General features: G+C 40.7%; 1 protein-coding gene across 2 annotated transcripts in view; it reads left to right on the plus strand.

Annotated features, from left to right (window-relative positions):
- The window catches only part of HOMER1 (homer scaffold protein 1), a 75,318-nt gene that overhangs the window by 11,058 nt on the left and 47,163 nt on the right, over positions 1–17,097 (plus strand). For both annotated transcript variants that reach the window (XM_053407844.1, XM_053407845.1), the window contains exon 2: positions 14,241–14,397. In XM_053407844.1, the coding sequence (XP_053263819.1) occupies positions 14,241–14,397 (157 nt within the window). The remainder of the gene's footprint in view (positions 1–14,240; positions 14,398–17,097) is intronic.

The following is a 17,097-nucleotide window of genomic DNA, read 5'->3' on the forward strand; positions in this document are numbered from 1 at the left end:
GAAATTTTAGAGTGGATGTTTAGTGAATTTGATGTTAATCATTATGTGCTATTAAAGATGCCACACTCTGGCATCATAAAAGTTACTGTCTAAATAGATCTATGCAGATAGAAAATGGAAGAAGACACTGTTGAAGTAATGAAGACTACATCTGCTAGCAGTGTCATGGGAGCTGTGCACGTCTTGCAGAGGCAATATTTGTGTGCTTCCTCCTGGGTACACAGCAGAGTTGCTTTGTGTTGCTGATGCACAACCCGGTCACATGATTCAGTTGGTAGAGCAGTTGCTTTGCACTTGAAGCTGTGTCAGTTGCCAGGTTATCTCATGTCACAGCAATCCTGATTTACGATGTACTGAGTACTTACAAACCTTCCTGCATTATTCTCCTGCCTGAGAGCAGAAGCATGGAAGAGGTAGTCATAGTCTTGGAGTTGTTGAACACAGACCATGTCGTGGAATCTTCTGTTTGATAGAATACGGTACTGCCAGATTGTCAGGCCTTTTGCATAGAGATGCTGTACATGAACTATATACAAATTGCTCTTGGCAGCAAGGTCATGCAGAGCCAGTTCACATGATTAAACTGACATATTGATATGTCTTGAATTCACCTGGTAGTGAATAAATTGTAATTTCTTATTGTTATTCATGTCCTACCACTTAAAGATGTCTTTTGCATGGTAACATAGATGATGAGTTGCGTACTGAATGTGCAGTAAAACAGTTGCACAATTTATTGCAAAGTACCAAATTGTATCAAACTAATTTAGTGTCCAGGTTTTGACATGTGGTCCCAAGTCAAACTGTATTATGGTTGCCGTAGGGAACCTGCTCTTTCCTTTTTAAACAGTGTGGAAGATTCTTTCACATGAAATGTCTATACTCAGTTGTTGCTATCAACTTGTAGAGCTTTGCGGGGGGGGGGGAGCACAATTAATATGTTCCTGCTGTAGTAGGTTATCTAGAATACTGATAGGAGACTGTTGTCTAGAATACAACACCCAGATGACACATTGTCATTAGAAAGCATTCCAGACCCTCAATCTCCCAGAACCCAGCAAGCCTTAAAAGTAGGAGAGCAAAGAGCTCGAAGACAGAGGGCACGTAGCAGCACCCGTAGAGGAGATGATGAGAATGATGAATGTGGAAGAGACAGGGAGGGGTGGAGATTTATTTGGGACAACGCCATTATCCAAGACGCTGGGTTCTATAGCCTCTCTCTGTAAAGATTCAAATAAAAATGGAGGGTAAGAAACTTTTCCTTGTCTTTATACTTTCCTGGGCAAACAGCCAGGAGCTGCTGACAGAATCCTGACACCCTAGTGGGAGCCAGCACAAGTCCAGCTAGTGTAACAGGGCTGCCCCATCACATTTCCCCGTGGCCCCGGAACAGTGCATGAGTGGGAGAAGATGGCAGATCATCTGTCATAGTTTGACATTTAATTCCTCCCTTTTCTCACTTGCATGACCAAGACTTAGCTCTGATAATGTCCTTTGGCATAGCAGCACTGTCCATTTGGAACACGTGGATATAACTCTGCTACTGTCAATGCTGGTTAAAGCCACTGTGGCATTCCCAAACTATTTGTAATGGTCATTGCTAAATATATGAAAAACCACATGTTTTTAGTGATCCTTTGGATAAGCTGCAATGGAATATGCTTGACACCAGTTTTCATATTGGTGAATTTCATTAATTTAAATTGAGATTACTGGTGTGGTGTTGTAGATGGGATGATGGATGCAAGTTGCCTGGGTTAAAGTTATTTCTTTTAGCCTTGAGTATAACTTGCTATCATTTACCACTCTTCTCTCTAATATTAAATATCTTGTTCAGACTTATTAGGCTAACAGTAAAGCACTTTTCGTATGCTATAAGAGCAGTGTTAGAAACTCAGATATACTGTATAGGTGCCAAATGGCTCCCTAAACCAAGGTTACACTCGCCAGAACAGAATGTCTAGTTGCTATTTTTGGACAAGATTGCTTAAAAGTCTTATATTTCAAATGATGGACTAACTGTGACTGATTATCAGTTAAACATCTGGCTAGTTCAGCTGACAACCTTGAGCTAGTTGTATAACAACCTTCAAGAATTTAAGAAAAGTCACTTGATCCAGGGACAGTCCACATATAGAATGGCCTATTCCTACCTCTTTTCTTAATGGTGATGCAGACCATTCATAATATAAAAATATTCTTCACAACTGTGAGCAGGAAAGGGGGGTGGGGTAAGTGAAGAGAAGCTACAACAATTAACTATAACATTGTCCAGTGCTCCTGCTCAGGCTGCATAGAAAAAGCATTTTGGTTCCTGAAATTCATCCTGATTGTGCAGATAAAATGTAACTGATAGAATTCTACAGGATGAGGCATTAGTCTGTGAAAACAGTCAAGATCCGATGATCCCCAGGCAAGCACCTCCAGATAGTGGAGATGTCAGGTGCTATCCTGGTGCCCAGGTGTCTTCACTTGGTCAATAGGTGGAAATGAGAACACTATATATGAGTATATTATATAGCAAGTGGGGACTCATGAAAATTAGCAATGCTTGGTAGGGGCTAGAATGATGGGTACAGGCACACACATAGGTCCTTGGAAACAGTTGGCAGGGGGTGAAAACCCTTCCAACACATGCTCACAAAGGAACACTCTCAGACAGACACCCCAGCTTATCTTTTAATTCCATTGTAGGTGCATAATGTAAAGAGGTACTAAAGATATTGAGTTGGAGATCCCGCTCATTACTATAGGATTAGTGATTGCCTGAGCAAGACCAGCTGGATGTCATCCCTAAAGCAATAAGTGATTGTGGTATTTTGTTTTAGGGGAAGTATACACCAGGCCCCCCAGAATGTACTTTGTTTTAGGCAAAGCCTAGCCTAGAACCTTCCCTATGATAACTTTCTATGTGCACGGGATTCTTTTTGCATGAAGGATGATTCAGTTAAATGAGCCAGCCCAGTCTATAGGGTTTTTTGGATCCCTCTGTGGGGAGAAAAATAGAAACCACAGAAAGGACACTGCTAAGCAGCAGGTGTTCTGCTTTTCATGGCAAGTCCCACGACTCCTTTTCAGTTAGAAAAAAAGAAAAGAAAAAAGTGTATCTTGTAGTTTGGCTCTGACAACTCTGTCTTATTATAGGAAGTAACCTGTAGAAAACTCTGAAGCATAGAGAAGCTCACTAGGTTACTTCAGGATTGTTGCCTCTATTAGTAAACAAGTTCAAACATTAATTGTAAAATTGAAGAATTTTTTTTTTTTATTTTAGCTTGACTACCTGATCTACTGGTACTATCTACTATATATTTAAAAATAAAAAACCCAAACTAGAATTATACATCAAATGTACATTTGCATAGTGACGCATGCAACTTGACTTCATTCAGTTGTATTCTAAATCTGGTGTGTTGTCTTCTCTAAAATAATACATCCGAATCTGGAATTTCCGTGATTCCTACTAAGGAAAGGTGATTTGATTCTTGGCGAAGACGAGGGTGTACACATGGGGTTTTGCCTCTACATTGCCTTTTGAAGTTGTAGAATTTTGCCATTTAAGTTAGTCAGAGTAAGCTAAGTTTTTTAGCAAAATGTTTATAAATATAAAATATAAAGCTTTTTAAATACAAATTTTAAATAAAACTCTCATACTGAAAAGCTAGCAGATTGTAAACTACATGGATACAGTAGTCTTTTTTCCATGTAATAATGCTGAACTTGACCTTTTAAGAGCTATAATGCTAGGCACCAGTTCTTGAGAAATAAAGAGCTTCAGATAAGCACTTGAAAAATAAATCTAAAATAAATGCTGTGAAGATAACAGAAGCACTGGAGCCTCCTAAAGCTGATTATAGCAGTAGGCCTGGTAGCTCCTTAATGCTAAGCACTATCAGCTATGGAAATTTCTCTTGCACTGTTTTGTTCTGGTATAGCAAGAATGCATTTAAACCAGATGTGTGTGCCTTCTGTTTAGGAACAGAACTATAGTTTTCATTTTCCTTTTAAACCCACTGAAAACCCACAGCTGTCTCTCAGCAACTGCTTGCTGGTTGACACTGAAATACATACATAGTAAAAATACAACCAGAGCTACCTGTGCCAATTCTGGTATCTTTTAAAAGCTGAAGACATTATATGGGCTCCTCCTACCTTCAAGTTAATGAAGAATGTATTATGGAACAATACTGAGTTTTCAAAATGGAGTCTTCCACTTCCTGATTAAAAATGGCACTAGTATTGCAAAGGACTAGAACAGAAGATTACCTAATGCCACAATAGTTTTGTCGGGGTAGCTGTGTTGAACATTACTTTACTCTAAATATGCTAAAATCAAATCTGTATGCATCTAGACTCGGTAGGTGTTCTTGTAGTTTAGAAAGGCTTGCTGAAATCAAAATTGTTTTTTTAAGAAACCTGTCACATGCACAGAATCTCAGTTCTTATTAGAAAAGAAGTGCAACTGGATTTGTTATTCTAAGTATATTATCTGTGGGGATGAAAACTTGTGCTACTAAGTGGTGGAAAAGATTAAGATTTGGATACTAAATTAAGAATCAACATCCCAGTCATAAAAGAAGACAATGGCTTGTTGAAGGAGATTGTTTAAGTGGTTCTCTGGCTCAAAGGCAGCATCTTTGGTGGTCACTGGAGCCTGGAGGTTTCTTTCTCCCATTCCATACCAAGCGTGGAGCGTCAGCACCTGGAGGCTCATAAAAGCTGGAAGCAAAGAAAGAGAGGTTTGCATCAAGGTTTGCTTCTCCGTGGGAGCAGGCCCCCCTTGTTGTTTCAGAGTATGCAGAACTCCTTCCAAAGGCAGCATCCCATGGGTGTTTTGATGGGGTCATGCAGGTGTCCCTTTCCTTCACACAAGAGAGGGGAGGAAGCCTGGCTTTTTAAAATCCCAAACTGGATATATATATATAAATCTGATTTTCATGCTTTGCCCTGTCTGTTCCTATTTATTCCCTTTTATTCCTCCAATACAAAAAGAAGGCAATGTCGCTAGGCAAGCCCCTACATGTTCCAACTTCAAAATCTTATCCTAACCTTAATAGCTAGTTCTTTCATGGCAACTAATAGAAATTTCTCTCTCCTACACAAGAAAATGGTAAAGTGCTACAATAATTGTAGTTTGAAGTAGAAATATTGATGCTCTGTGTAGCATCAAATTGTGGTGTGTCTGGGGGAACAGGGCTAGACAATGGAAGCTCTGGGTAGTGGACTGTCTGGGGCTGGATAGTAAAGGTGTTCTACATTCTAAATCTTTCTGTCTATATCCTGCAGAAAGCACATTCCAAACAATTGTTAAAGTTTTCTAGTCTTGATAGTGCTAAATAGCTTATTATCCCGTAAGAAAGTGATTGAGTTTAATAAAGGTTTAGTACAATTCAGAAGTCTCAGTGATCCCACTGAGACTTAATTGCTTAATTGTTTTTGTTTAAATGTGGTGATTTCAATTGCAGTTTGGTACACCTAGTATCATCTAGATGAGTATCCCTCTTTGTCTTTGTATATGTGCATTGAGAACAATTCCATATCCAAGGTTTTGGGGCATATCATTGAATTGATGGAAGAATGTGACAGTGTCTGAGGTAGAAATTGCAATTAATGCTTTTGAAGAGCAGACATTACTGAAATGATAGTGTTTACACAACTGGTTATTTCAAAGTAATACTGTAACAACAACTCCACTTTTAAACTTGCTACTGCTAACATCAGTGTATTTAACTTTTGGAGAACAATTAAGTTAACTTCAGCTAATAAGTAACACCCCTCTGCAAAGTAGTTGTGCATAGAAAGAAGTACAATGAACCCTCCTAAAAGTAGACTATAAAATACGGTAAATAATGCAACAGGTTTTTACTCACTACTATCCTTAGAATTAAGTTTGTGCAGCAGACCTCTTTTCCCTACTGTCTCTGAACAATGGCAAATTAAACCTGCTGGAGAATGTGAAAAATTATTGGATTAACCTGATTCGTAAAGAATGTGTAGATGAGCTTTAAGATGCAGGTGGTGAAGTTCATTGTTCGTGCCCTTATTTTAAGCCGAAGAAGAGTGGTCTTGAGCTCTCAAAAGCTTTCAGAGTCACCATCTGGAACTGGCTCAGCAAGAGGTGCTGTAGTACCTAATGGCTCATCAAGAGCTTTACTCTACCAAGTGACAGGCTCGTTGAGACAATCTTTCCAGCATTTATTCATTTTTGTCGGTATGTTAGAATACATACATAGAAGATTTTTTAAAATCTACATTTATAACAGAAGTTACCAATTTTTGTAGTCTTGCAGGCACATCTGGAATTTTAGAGAGTACAGTGGGCACCATCCCTTTCTTTGCTTTTCTCCCCACTTTCCATAGTGTTACAGATAAAACAGGGACAGTCGGAGAGAAAGAGAGTCCACATACATATTCTTTTGATTCTCATGAATCTGCCTGATTTTACACCGTGAACTTCAAAACACCATCAAATTAAAGCTTACCTTGGTAGACTACAGAGTAAAATTGTACTTCTTGTTATTGTCATCACCACAAAAACGTTGATCAAAGGCATGTATCTCAATGATACATTTTTTAAACATAGGGTGACAATAGAATCACCAGCAAATTGGAGAACACTTGTGTGGAAAAGTGGTGGCCTATTTAATAGTGGCAGTTTTGAGAAGATCCTTTGTAAAAATTGAGTACCCATGCCTGCACTGGGTGGTTTTTTTTAAGAGAGGTGATTAGTGATGGGAAGAGTAGGGGAAAGAACCCATTAAAAATAATGCCATTTCAAGAGGATCCAGTTTACTGAATAAGATGTATGTGTGTGTGTGCTCTTTCTCTCGGTGACATGCCTCTTTCTCTGCCTTGGTGGCTTTTGTTTTCCTCCCTCTCCCCAGTCTCCCAGATTACTGCCCTTTCCACACTTTTCCTCCTACCCTTGGTTGCTGCACCATCTCTCCAGCTGCTCAGGTGTCAGCCTGTGCTTTGATGAGCACACAAAGCTGAATGAGGGCTGTGGGAAAGAGTGTTACTCTTACTCCTTTAGCTCTGTACTTTTTATGGATGGGGGTGCGGAAGGTAACCACTTTCCCCAACTTATGACAAAGGGAGCAATGGCAGCGGGTGGTGCTTAGAGGCTTTGTGGGCACTATGTTGGAACCCTAGCTTTATACTGAGTCAGGGCATTGTCTACTTGAACAATATCTATAGTGTTCCTGGCAGTTATTATCTAGGGTTTGGACTAAGGTCTTTCCCAGTCCTATTGCATGAGACACTTTAACAGGAAATACCATGGATTCTGGGATCATTATTTATTCAAAGTATGTACTTCTCTCTAGACCAGGGGTCAGCAACCTTTTTCAGCCATGGGCCGGTCCACCATCCTCAGCCCGTGTGGTGGGCCGGACTATATTTTGAAAAATAATAATGAATGAATTCCTGTGCCCCACAAAAAAACCAGAGATGCATTTTAAATAAAAGCACACATTCTACTCATGTAAAAACACCAGACAGGCCCCACAAATAACCCAGAGATGCATTTTAAATAAAAGGACACATTCTACTCATGTAAAAACACGCTGATTCCCAGACAGTCCATGGACCGGATTGAGAAGGCGATTGGGCCCACGGGCGTTATGTTGCCTACCCTTGCTCTAGACTTCTTTTGACCCCAAAGGAACCAATGTGAATTAGACTTGGTAGCTCTCAAGGTAAACATATATCTCCCCCAGATATCTTTTGAAATCTAGTTAGCTCTGAATCTGAGTGTACATTAAACTTGCAAATTTACCTACAACCCCTAAAGGGATGGAGATTTGTGCCTTTATATGGAAAGATTTGACAATGAAAATGGCTTTCCCACCATACATTCAGAACCAAAAGGACATTTCCCCCTATTCCGGGTTCATATTGTGTCCTGCCCCATGTAGTGGCCTAGTTATCAAAAGAAATAGACTCATAGCTTTCCATTGCTTGGCTTAAGATGAAATTTTATAGGCATGGCAAAGTGTAGTAGGCTGTGACATATTTGCAATGTGTTTACATTACCAAGCACATGTAGCAGCTGCTTCCATCTGTGTTCGCCACACAATTTCCCCACTCATTTTAAAACGGTTTGCTAAAATACCCCGTGGCTTAATATTTTGTAGGGAGCAGAACTTGCTAAAGAAGCAACAGCACAGCTTTCCTTGTTTTCAGTGCTGAAAATGTGTGTGACATAAAAATGGGTACCCCTCGGTGGGTATTTTGGCTGCAGGGTGCTCATCTTTTTCCTAGTTTCTCAATGAGAACAACAGCTTACACATATCAGTGAATTCAGTATATTCCAGTAGTTAGTCTTGCTTCTCCTCCCATGTTTCAGGTGGACTGCTTGGCCTTTAAAAGAGAGGTGCATTTTGATTGACTGTAGTGAGGACTCTTCCAGGTTGGTTCAGCTGCTTTAAATATTTATGCTTGTCTTCTTCACCCTAACTTTTTCACTAGGTTTTTCCCTTTGTGCCTTCTCTACTGATGAAGCATTATAATGCATTACATTTTTTTTAAAAGCCCACTCATTTTATCCACTGTGAAAGAAGAGCAGTATAAACGTAAGCCACAATATTGCCATCTTTGTTACCCAGCTACTAGACTTGGATAGAGTGTAGCTTCATGGATAGACTTTTCCACCCTCCCCACTTCTTTGAGCAGTGAGAAAGGAAAGAACACTGGCAACTTACAGAGTTTCTGTAACACTGGCTTTATTTACAGTTACACAAATAGTGTGTGAGAACAAGCAACAGGCACACCTGCAAGGCAGCAAATCACATCCCCACATCAGATTCCCCAGAAAGAGATCCTGAGGCACATGTGCCATCCACTACTTTCTTGCTTTCTCTGCTTCCACCTGTTTCCAAATTGCTAGAAATGCTATTTCTCCAAACATTCACTCCCCACTTTATGCACACACATGCATGTGCACATAAGAAGGGGTGCTCAAAGAGTTCAGTGCAGAGTTTTGTTCAAATTCCACACATCTACCACGGTGTGCATGTTAAAAATCAGGGAGTGGATTGTTTAAATCAGGGGTCAGCAAGGTTTATCTTGCCTGGGCCGGATCGGTCCTGCGTAGATCCCTCCGTGGGCTGGATCACGTGTGCGAGTGCATGCACCCATGATTTTCTGTGTCTGCGCATGTGCGCCCGCGATTTTCATTGTCTGCGTCTGCGCAGACGTGATTTTCAGAGTCTGCGCATGCGCAGACGCGATTTTCTATGTTGCGGAAGTGAGTCCGCGCTAGTTTAGCACAGTGCATGAGCAGGCAGCTCAGTTCGGGGGCAGCTTGTGGGCCGGTCAAATGACCTCCGTGGGGGGCTTCCGGCACATGGGCCTTAGGTTGCTGACCCCTGGTTTAAATACATATTTATAGTATTACAAGGTGGTCCAAGACCGGCTTTAAAAAAATCCTCATCTTCTCCCCCACACCCCTGCCCTGCCTAGTATGGTTGCTCTAGGAGAGGGTTAAGGAGTAAACCCTACACAAATCCAGCGTGGAGTCCCTAAGACAGTTGGATGGAATCTTGTATGCCTCCTTCTGACAACTCCTGCAGCCAAGCTGGTGCCTAATGTATTGCTCTACTTCCCTTTGGACCACATCAGCAGGATGAATAGGGGTTGTTATCATCTAGGAAACCCTGGACCTCCATACACGCTGCCCAGAGAGGTCACTTCTGTGTAGCTAACATAGCAAAAACTATGGGAGGCAGTTACGTGTTACCGGTCTACAGGCACAGGAGGTGCTGTGATTCTCCAGCAGTTTGCCTTCACCCCAAGAGGCACACTCCATTGTCTCTTGATACATGTGGATGTCAACAACCAATGACATATTTAAATATGTGTTTCTGCATGGACTTTGAATAAAATCGGATTAATGCAGAAGTAGGATTAATGCAGACTGAGGAATGATCACATGCAGAAGTGACATGAACCAGAAATAGACACATCTGTCCACCCCTACAGATACACTGTAACAGAAGAGTGAATGGAAGAATGACTGAGAGCCATGGAGCGTGATGGAATGCTGGGTGGAGTCAGAGTGACTGACAGGTGGAGGGTGTCTGAGAATTACAGTTGAAGTGGAGTTGTGAGAAAGTGTATGAAAGCAGAGGTAAAAAGTAAGGATAGCCATAAAGAGGAAAATTGGTAATTTTAAATTAGGTGATATCTGTAAATATACAGTGCTCTTCTGTACTATCTACGGTAGCTCAATAGGTTGTGGTGGCAGGTATTGTGAGGGTCTTAAAGGGAAGTTTAGATGTTTGAACTAATTACTTCTAGGGACCTGAGCCTTCTCACACATGCCTTTTTCTGGAGATGGTGTGATAGGTCACCTCCCCCAAATTCTGACTTGCCCTTTGCCGAACAAGAGAGGTCTCGATATAAAGAAACAATGAACTCCCATAAAAAAGCACCAACCAGTCATTAAGGACTATTAACCAGTGATCTACTAACAAAAAAGAATTATTAGGTCAGTGATAGTGGTGCTTGCTAATTCCTTCTCACCCTATCCTTAAGTGGTAGGAGGAATTCACTCAAATATCATTTTTTTGTATCAGGCTTTTAAGTATTTTAAAGAGTTATTTCTTACCTTAATGTTCAAGGATAAGCATTTTAAGAAAATGATTCCAAGTTCCAAAAGTGACTTTCCTAGATTTAAACCTGTGAATAATGAATTAATTCACTTGATAACTCTTGGGGTTCCTTCCAACTCTATAATTCTGTGCTTTACTTACTACTGTTTAAGTCAGGGGTCGGCAACCTAAGGCCCATGGGCCACAAGCTGCCCATGGGGGTAATTTAACCAGCCCACGAGTCGCCCCCGAACCGAGCCGCCCACTCGACGAATCCCCTCGTGCTGCACTAAACTGGCACAGCATGCCGCGGGGACTCGCTTCCGCGGTGCTGGAAATTGCGTCTGTGCATGCGCAGATGTCGGAAATCGTGGGGGCGTGCACAATCCAGCCCACGGAGGGATCTCCACTGGAGTGAACAGGCCCAGGCAAGGTAAACCTTGCCAACCCTGGTTAGAGTCTTCTCTGTGCCCTTATTTCCTCTGTCTCCTAAACCCTTTCCATCCTATTTCTCCTTAATTATAGATAGTGTCATCAATGTACATAGCACCATCCATCTTAAGGAGAAGTTACCCAAAGTGAACACAATAATCCAGCTTTATCTTTACTAATGCCAAACAGTGTGGAAGTATTTGAGGCTTCTCTTAGTATAACCCTAGATAGCACTCTGGCTCCTTCCGTGCAAATGGAAATGGGAAAAATCAGCCTAGCCAGCCACCCACTCTGGGTTGGCGATAATGCTATTAGGAGAACAGGAGATGAGACTAGATGGTGCCGGCTGGCTAGGTGGGTGTGTTGGGGTTTTTTCTTTATAATTTTTCTTTAAAATATGTCTGTTCAGTCACATCACAGTTGTATTTCAAAAATGGAAACTACACAAGCAGAACAACTACAAGCATGCTCAAAGAATCTTTGGCATGGTTTACTGCTTAAAGGTAAAGGTAAAGGGACCCCTGGCCATTAGGTCCAGTCATGGCCGACTCTGGGGTTGCGGTGCTCATCTCGCTTTACTGGCCAAGGAAGCCAGCGTACAGCTTCCAGGTCATGTGGCCAGCATGACTTAAGCCACTTCTGGCGAACCAGAGCAGCGCACGGAAATGCCGTTTACCTTCCCGCTGGAGCAGTACCTATTTATCTACTTGTACTTTGACATGCTTTCGAACTGCTAGGTTGGCAGGAGCAGGGACCGAGCAATGGGAGCTCACCCTATCACGGGGATTCGAACCGCCAACCTTTAACCCACAGTGCCACCCACGTCCCTGGTTTACTGCTCACCACTGGTCAAAAACTACTTCATTTTTCATCTCTCCAAAGTCAGTCCACATGAGATGTTGGGATCAAACTAGGGCTGTAGCTAGGGTGGGGAAATGAGGCTTAATGGAGCCTCTGAACATTGATGGGACCCACCCCTTAAAAAAAATGGGAGGGAGCAAAGTGCCTCAGCCCCCAGGAGCTGGCATTTATGCTGCAGAACTTGCATGCATCTCTTGTGGGACTCCTTCCATGGCAGTAGTGTGTGGTCAGTGGACCAAGGGAACAAGGCTAGTTCCCTAAATGTTTCCCTGGTGTCTCCTTCTCAGAGCCCAGGAAGCTTCAGCCTGTCTTAGGGAGAGAGGTGCAGTGCTCACAGGCATGACATCACAGTGTCCCGTCCCCCCATCACCCTTGGAAGCTGGCACCTCTGGCCCTAATTGTTTCCTAAGAAAAATTTCACTGCACACCACTGTTCTGTGGAGAGGCTCACCTGGTACATACTCTGTTATTTTTTACGTATCTGGCAAAAACCTTTCTATTTTATCAGGTTTGTTAGGGATGTTAGATTTGAGCCTGCTATTTTTAATTAGAATTTTGATTCTTGTGCAAATGATATTTCCTCCTCTTAGTGGTAGTGAAGGGTACATACACATTATGTAACTAAATAAAAATACCTTGGGTAGGATAAAGAGGCAGAAAGGTTCCTTCTGGTATTGCTAATGTTTGGAGACAGTGACTGAAGAATGCAGACCCTGCCAAGAAACCTGATTTTTATTTTTGCTTTGTGTGTACAAGCACGTTTCAGGGTGGTAAATGTTAAGCCTTGTTGCGGCAGCTGTTGTAGCAGCTCTCAGTGCTTAGGATATTGTTGCGAAATATTAAAATAACTTTGTTATGAAGTGTAGAAGCAAGTGAACTGTGAAAATATGATATAACAGGAGTCAGATGGCATTTACCTGAGAGTTACCTCTAATGTGTGAAGACATACAATGTGAAGTAGCTGAACTAGTAAATAAATTATGCCACATCACTAAAATAAGAGGCTCTAAGAAGATAGCCAATGTAATACCAGCTTTTTAGAAAAGAATGAGACAGGATCCAGAAAATTACAGGCCTATCAGTCGTTACTTCTCCCCTACATAATTAGAGAATGGTGCTAAAGTCTTAAGATTGTTAATTACAATTGCAGTTCAGTAGTAGAACACTGATGAGTAGCTACTAGATAACATCAGCAATGCTAGACAGTCTATATGGAAAAAATATTTCCATCTTTTAAACTTTAAAAGTGTAAAGGATTGAACCTGGAAGAGAAAAAATTGGTAGCATTAATACTCTAGATCTTTTAAATGTACAAAGTTACATAAGTCATTTATTTATACACAATCCTATGAAGTTGGCTGGTGAACATTCTGCACTTTTGCCTTAGGCTATCCAATGAGTTTTGTGACTTAGAGATTTGATCTAAGGGATTAAATCACATATAAGACACTTAATTTGATATTTCATTGATTAACTATTCAATACTATAAACAATTCCCTGCTATCACTTTCAAATTGCTCCTGTTGTGGAGATTCTCCTCAAGTGCAAGCAACAAGCCCCTAGCATTGACTTACTTTGATGTCCAAACTAGCGCATTGTTTCTGTCCAAACAAGCCAGGTTTGGGAAGACAAGGACAAACCTTAGCTTAGCATCATGACTCGTTTGGAGAGAAGCAAACCATTTTGTACAGAGTGCTAGATTCCTGATCACAGCAACACGATTATTGAATTAATGAATTCATTGGTGTTAATGGACAGCTCAGATTCTGTACTTTTCCCCCCTAGGCAGACATAAGCAGATATTTTATACATGCCTCAACTGCCATAATATTAGATTGCGAGATAAAGGCTAAAAGAGGCGGTAGTTGTGATCTACAATGTGAAGCATTTGACAGGAAAGCAACAAATATTTTTCAGTAAGTCATAGCTCATGATATCTAGGGCTTCTAGGCTATTGAGAAAAGGATGAGAAAAGTCCTCTCACTAGGTTTCGCTCAATGGAAGAAAATCACACTTCTGTTATTGACAGTTAGTGTTAAAGAGGTTGACAGATGGAGAATGAGGGAGGGGGAGGTGGTGTATCAGTAGTGCCTCTATATTTAGATATGCCTCCTTTATCTGACTGTACAGCTGGCCACTCAATTTATTTTAAAGGACTTGTGCTTCCCTTTCCTGTGAGTACTTTTCATGTGCTTCACAGATATAGCCTACTCCATGCACGCAAGCCTGTGGGGGCCAAGTACATTACTCATGCAAAGTGAAGTTCATAGGGGCCAATGGATGGAATATCCAAATGACTTGTGTACAACCATATTGCGTCCAAATCAGATTCATCACTTTTACTTTCTGCCCTTCAGGGAGCAACCCATCTACAGCACCCGAGCTCATGTCTTCCAGATTGACCCTAACACGAAGAAGAACTGGGTTCCCACCAGCAAGCATGCTGTTACTGTGTCCTACTTCTATGACAGCACAAGAAATGTCTATAGGATAATCAGCTTGGATGGCTCAAAGGTAAGCTATCTGACAGTTTAAACTCAGGTAAACTTCTACATTTAATCTGTGTGTCCCCCCCCCCTTTTTTTAACGTTACTGAAAAGTGATGCAAAATGAGAACACCACTCTTGGAACTTAACATACAATATAATTCTTTATTAATGTTTGAAGTTTGTCGAGAAACCTGTTTGGGGACTTCTTGTTTCCTCTGACTTCTCTGTCTCTCAATTCACTGTAAAGGAGGAAGGAGGCTAAAAGGCATTCTGCTTGGAGTATATATCTTTAGTCCTAAGTAATATGGCAGATATTATGTTGAGTAGTTTTATTTTTTATTAATATTAATGTAGAAATCCATTTTCCACCAGAAAATCTAGTCTTATTTTCCCTGTGTGCCAGAATGTCAAAACGTCTATACTAAACATAACACTGCATATTGAGGAACGTTCTAATGTTTGCATTTAATCAATCTGTTCAACAGTTGATCCATTTACTAAAATTTGATTGCTACCCTGGGCTCCATTGGGAGAAAGGGCAGGATATATGTTAGATGGATGGATGGATGGATGGATAGATAGATAGATAGATAGATAGATAGATAGATATGCTGATAATATTGAATGTGAAGATTTCAAGTCTAAATTACCATTTGGAAATCATCAGCTTGATTATTCCAACTGGTATTTTCTCTCTCTCTGAATCTTCTTTAAAATCCTGACATGGTTCAAATATATTGTATCTTAGGTAAATTGGTTCATCAATGTGTTTAGATTACATTATCCAAAACTTATCCTTCCTGACTAGGGTTAAAAAAAAAACCTTCAAGGAAAAGGCAAACTTCCTGCATACTTGTGCAGAAAATATAGATTATGTCACCCAAGTTCATGGTGTAACATAAACAAAAGAAAAATGGAGGTCCCTGCCTCAAAGGAGTTCACAATCAAAATTTTGATAGCAGGAGAGAATAGAATACTATTAAAACATCTGCATTGTTTGCTCTGTGGTGGAAAAGGTTTTTTATTTAAAAAAATGGCATTTTGCTAATTGTCCTATAATTGTTGGGGCTGGGGTGTCTAAAGATGTGCTGATTTCATGATCAGCGACTTCGAAAATCCTGCTGTCTGGCCTCCAGTATTATGAGCAGTTTGTATTCTTGGAGTAGCTCAGTCTGCTAATTTATTAAGAAAACTAATTGATGTCAATATGCAAAGCAGATATGGATGCTGTATGATTTATTTCAAACAATAAAAGATCATGTAATTTTTCTATTGTATCCTGTTGGTCAAGGCACAAAGTAAACTTCTGATAATATTTCCACTGCCATTCAATTTCATTCATGCACAATTATCTAGCACCACCAACTGGATGATTTAAATGTAGAAAGCTAAAATATTCCTTCATTTTTCGACAACTATATGGTACCAACTCCTCATCTGGATGAAAGGCAGCTGCCGTCAATGCAAAAAATATGAACCTTTGACCTGGGCATTTTAATTAGGATTTCATGGGCTTCAGTGCCATTTGTATCTTTTGAAAACCTATTCCTTGGAATGAGGCGCAATTTAAAGTTACTGAGGTTTGAATGAGTATTTCTTTCTCCAGTTTTGCTGAGTGGCAGATTTCAAGCTGCTGTGGTAAGTCTCGATTTCTAATCCCAGGGAAGATGACCTTTGGATTCAGGAACTGATCTGACTATAGGTGTCAAACTTCCCATGGCCCTGATCTAAATTCAGAACTAATTATTGCTTTAAAATGAACCTTCTCCAGTTTCTGAGCAGTAGTTTACTAGAACAAAGTGCATAGATATTATATAAGCTACATTTTTTGAAAAATCTGAAAAACACAGAATAGAGTTTATGGCACATACTTGCTAATTAGGTTTTGTTAACCTAGACTTCTGAAATAAATTAAATGTGGAGTCTTATTGCTATCTTGTTCGTGACTTTTGCTCAACAGTTTCATCCAAAGAGTCACATACAAGAGCACATTACAGGACTACATGTGATGCATAAGATCTGTGGATCGAATCACTCAACATTTCAAAGCAACTGTAGGAGAGCTCAAATTTGAAGATGTGGGACTATTTAACTCTATCCTGATCTTACTACCCAAAGCTGCTATTAGCCCAGCAGAGGGGGAAGGTGCTGCAACTTTTTCTTCCTTTGGGGCTAGCGGCTGCTTTGTGATGAGACAGTTAAGCGACCTTTACTCAGTCCCACAAGCTTTGATCAAATTTGGAGTTATCCTGTGGTTGCTTTAAATTGTAAGGAAAACTGTGTTTTGGAAAACTGAATTACAGATTTTCTGTGGAATGTACAGTTTCACTCCTCTATACAGTGGTACCTCGGGTTACATACGCTTCAGGTTACAGACTCCGCTAACCCAGAAATATTACCTCAGGTTAAGAACTTTGCTTCAGGATGAGAACAGAAATGTAGTGGCGGCGCGGCAGCAGCAGGAGGCTCCGTTACCTAAAGTGGTGCTTCAGGTTAAGAACAGTTTCAGGTTAAGAACTGACCTCCGGAACGAATTAAGTACTTAACCTGAGGCACCACTGTATAGCCATTTTTAAAACTAATGCAGCATGTTTCAAAGCCCCTCTTAACAATGCCTTTTTGGTGCAGAAGAAACAAACCTTCCAATACAAACTCCTCCCTTTCTACACACAGTTGCACATGGTGCTTTGATGTTACAGCAATTGCTGAAGGGAAGCACAACATT

Source organism: Podarcis raffonei, chromosome 11 (assembly GCF_027172205.1).
Source record: "Podarcis raffonei isolate rPodRaf1 chromosome 11, rPodRaf1.pri, whole genome shotgun sequence".
Classification (NCBI taxonomy): Eukaryota; Metazoa; Chordata; class Lepidosauria; order Squamata; family Lacertidae; genus Podarcis; species Podarcis raffonei.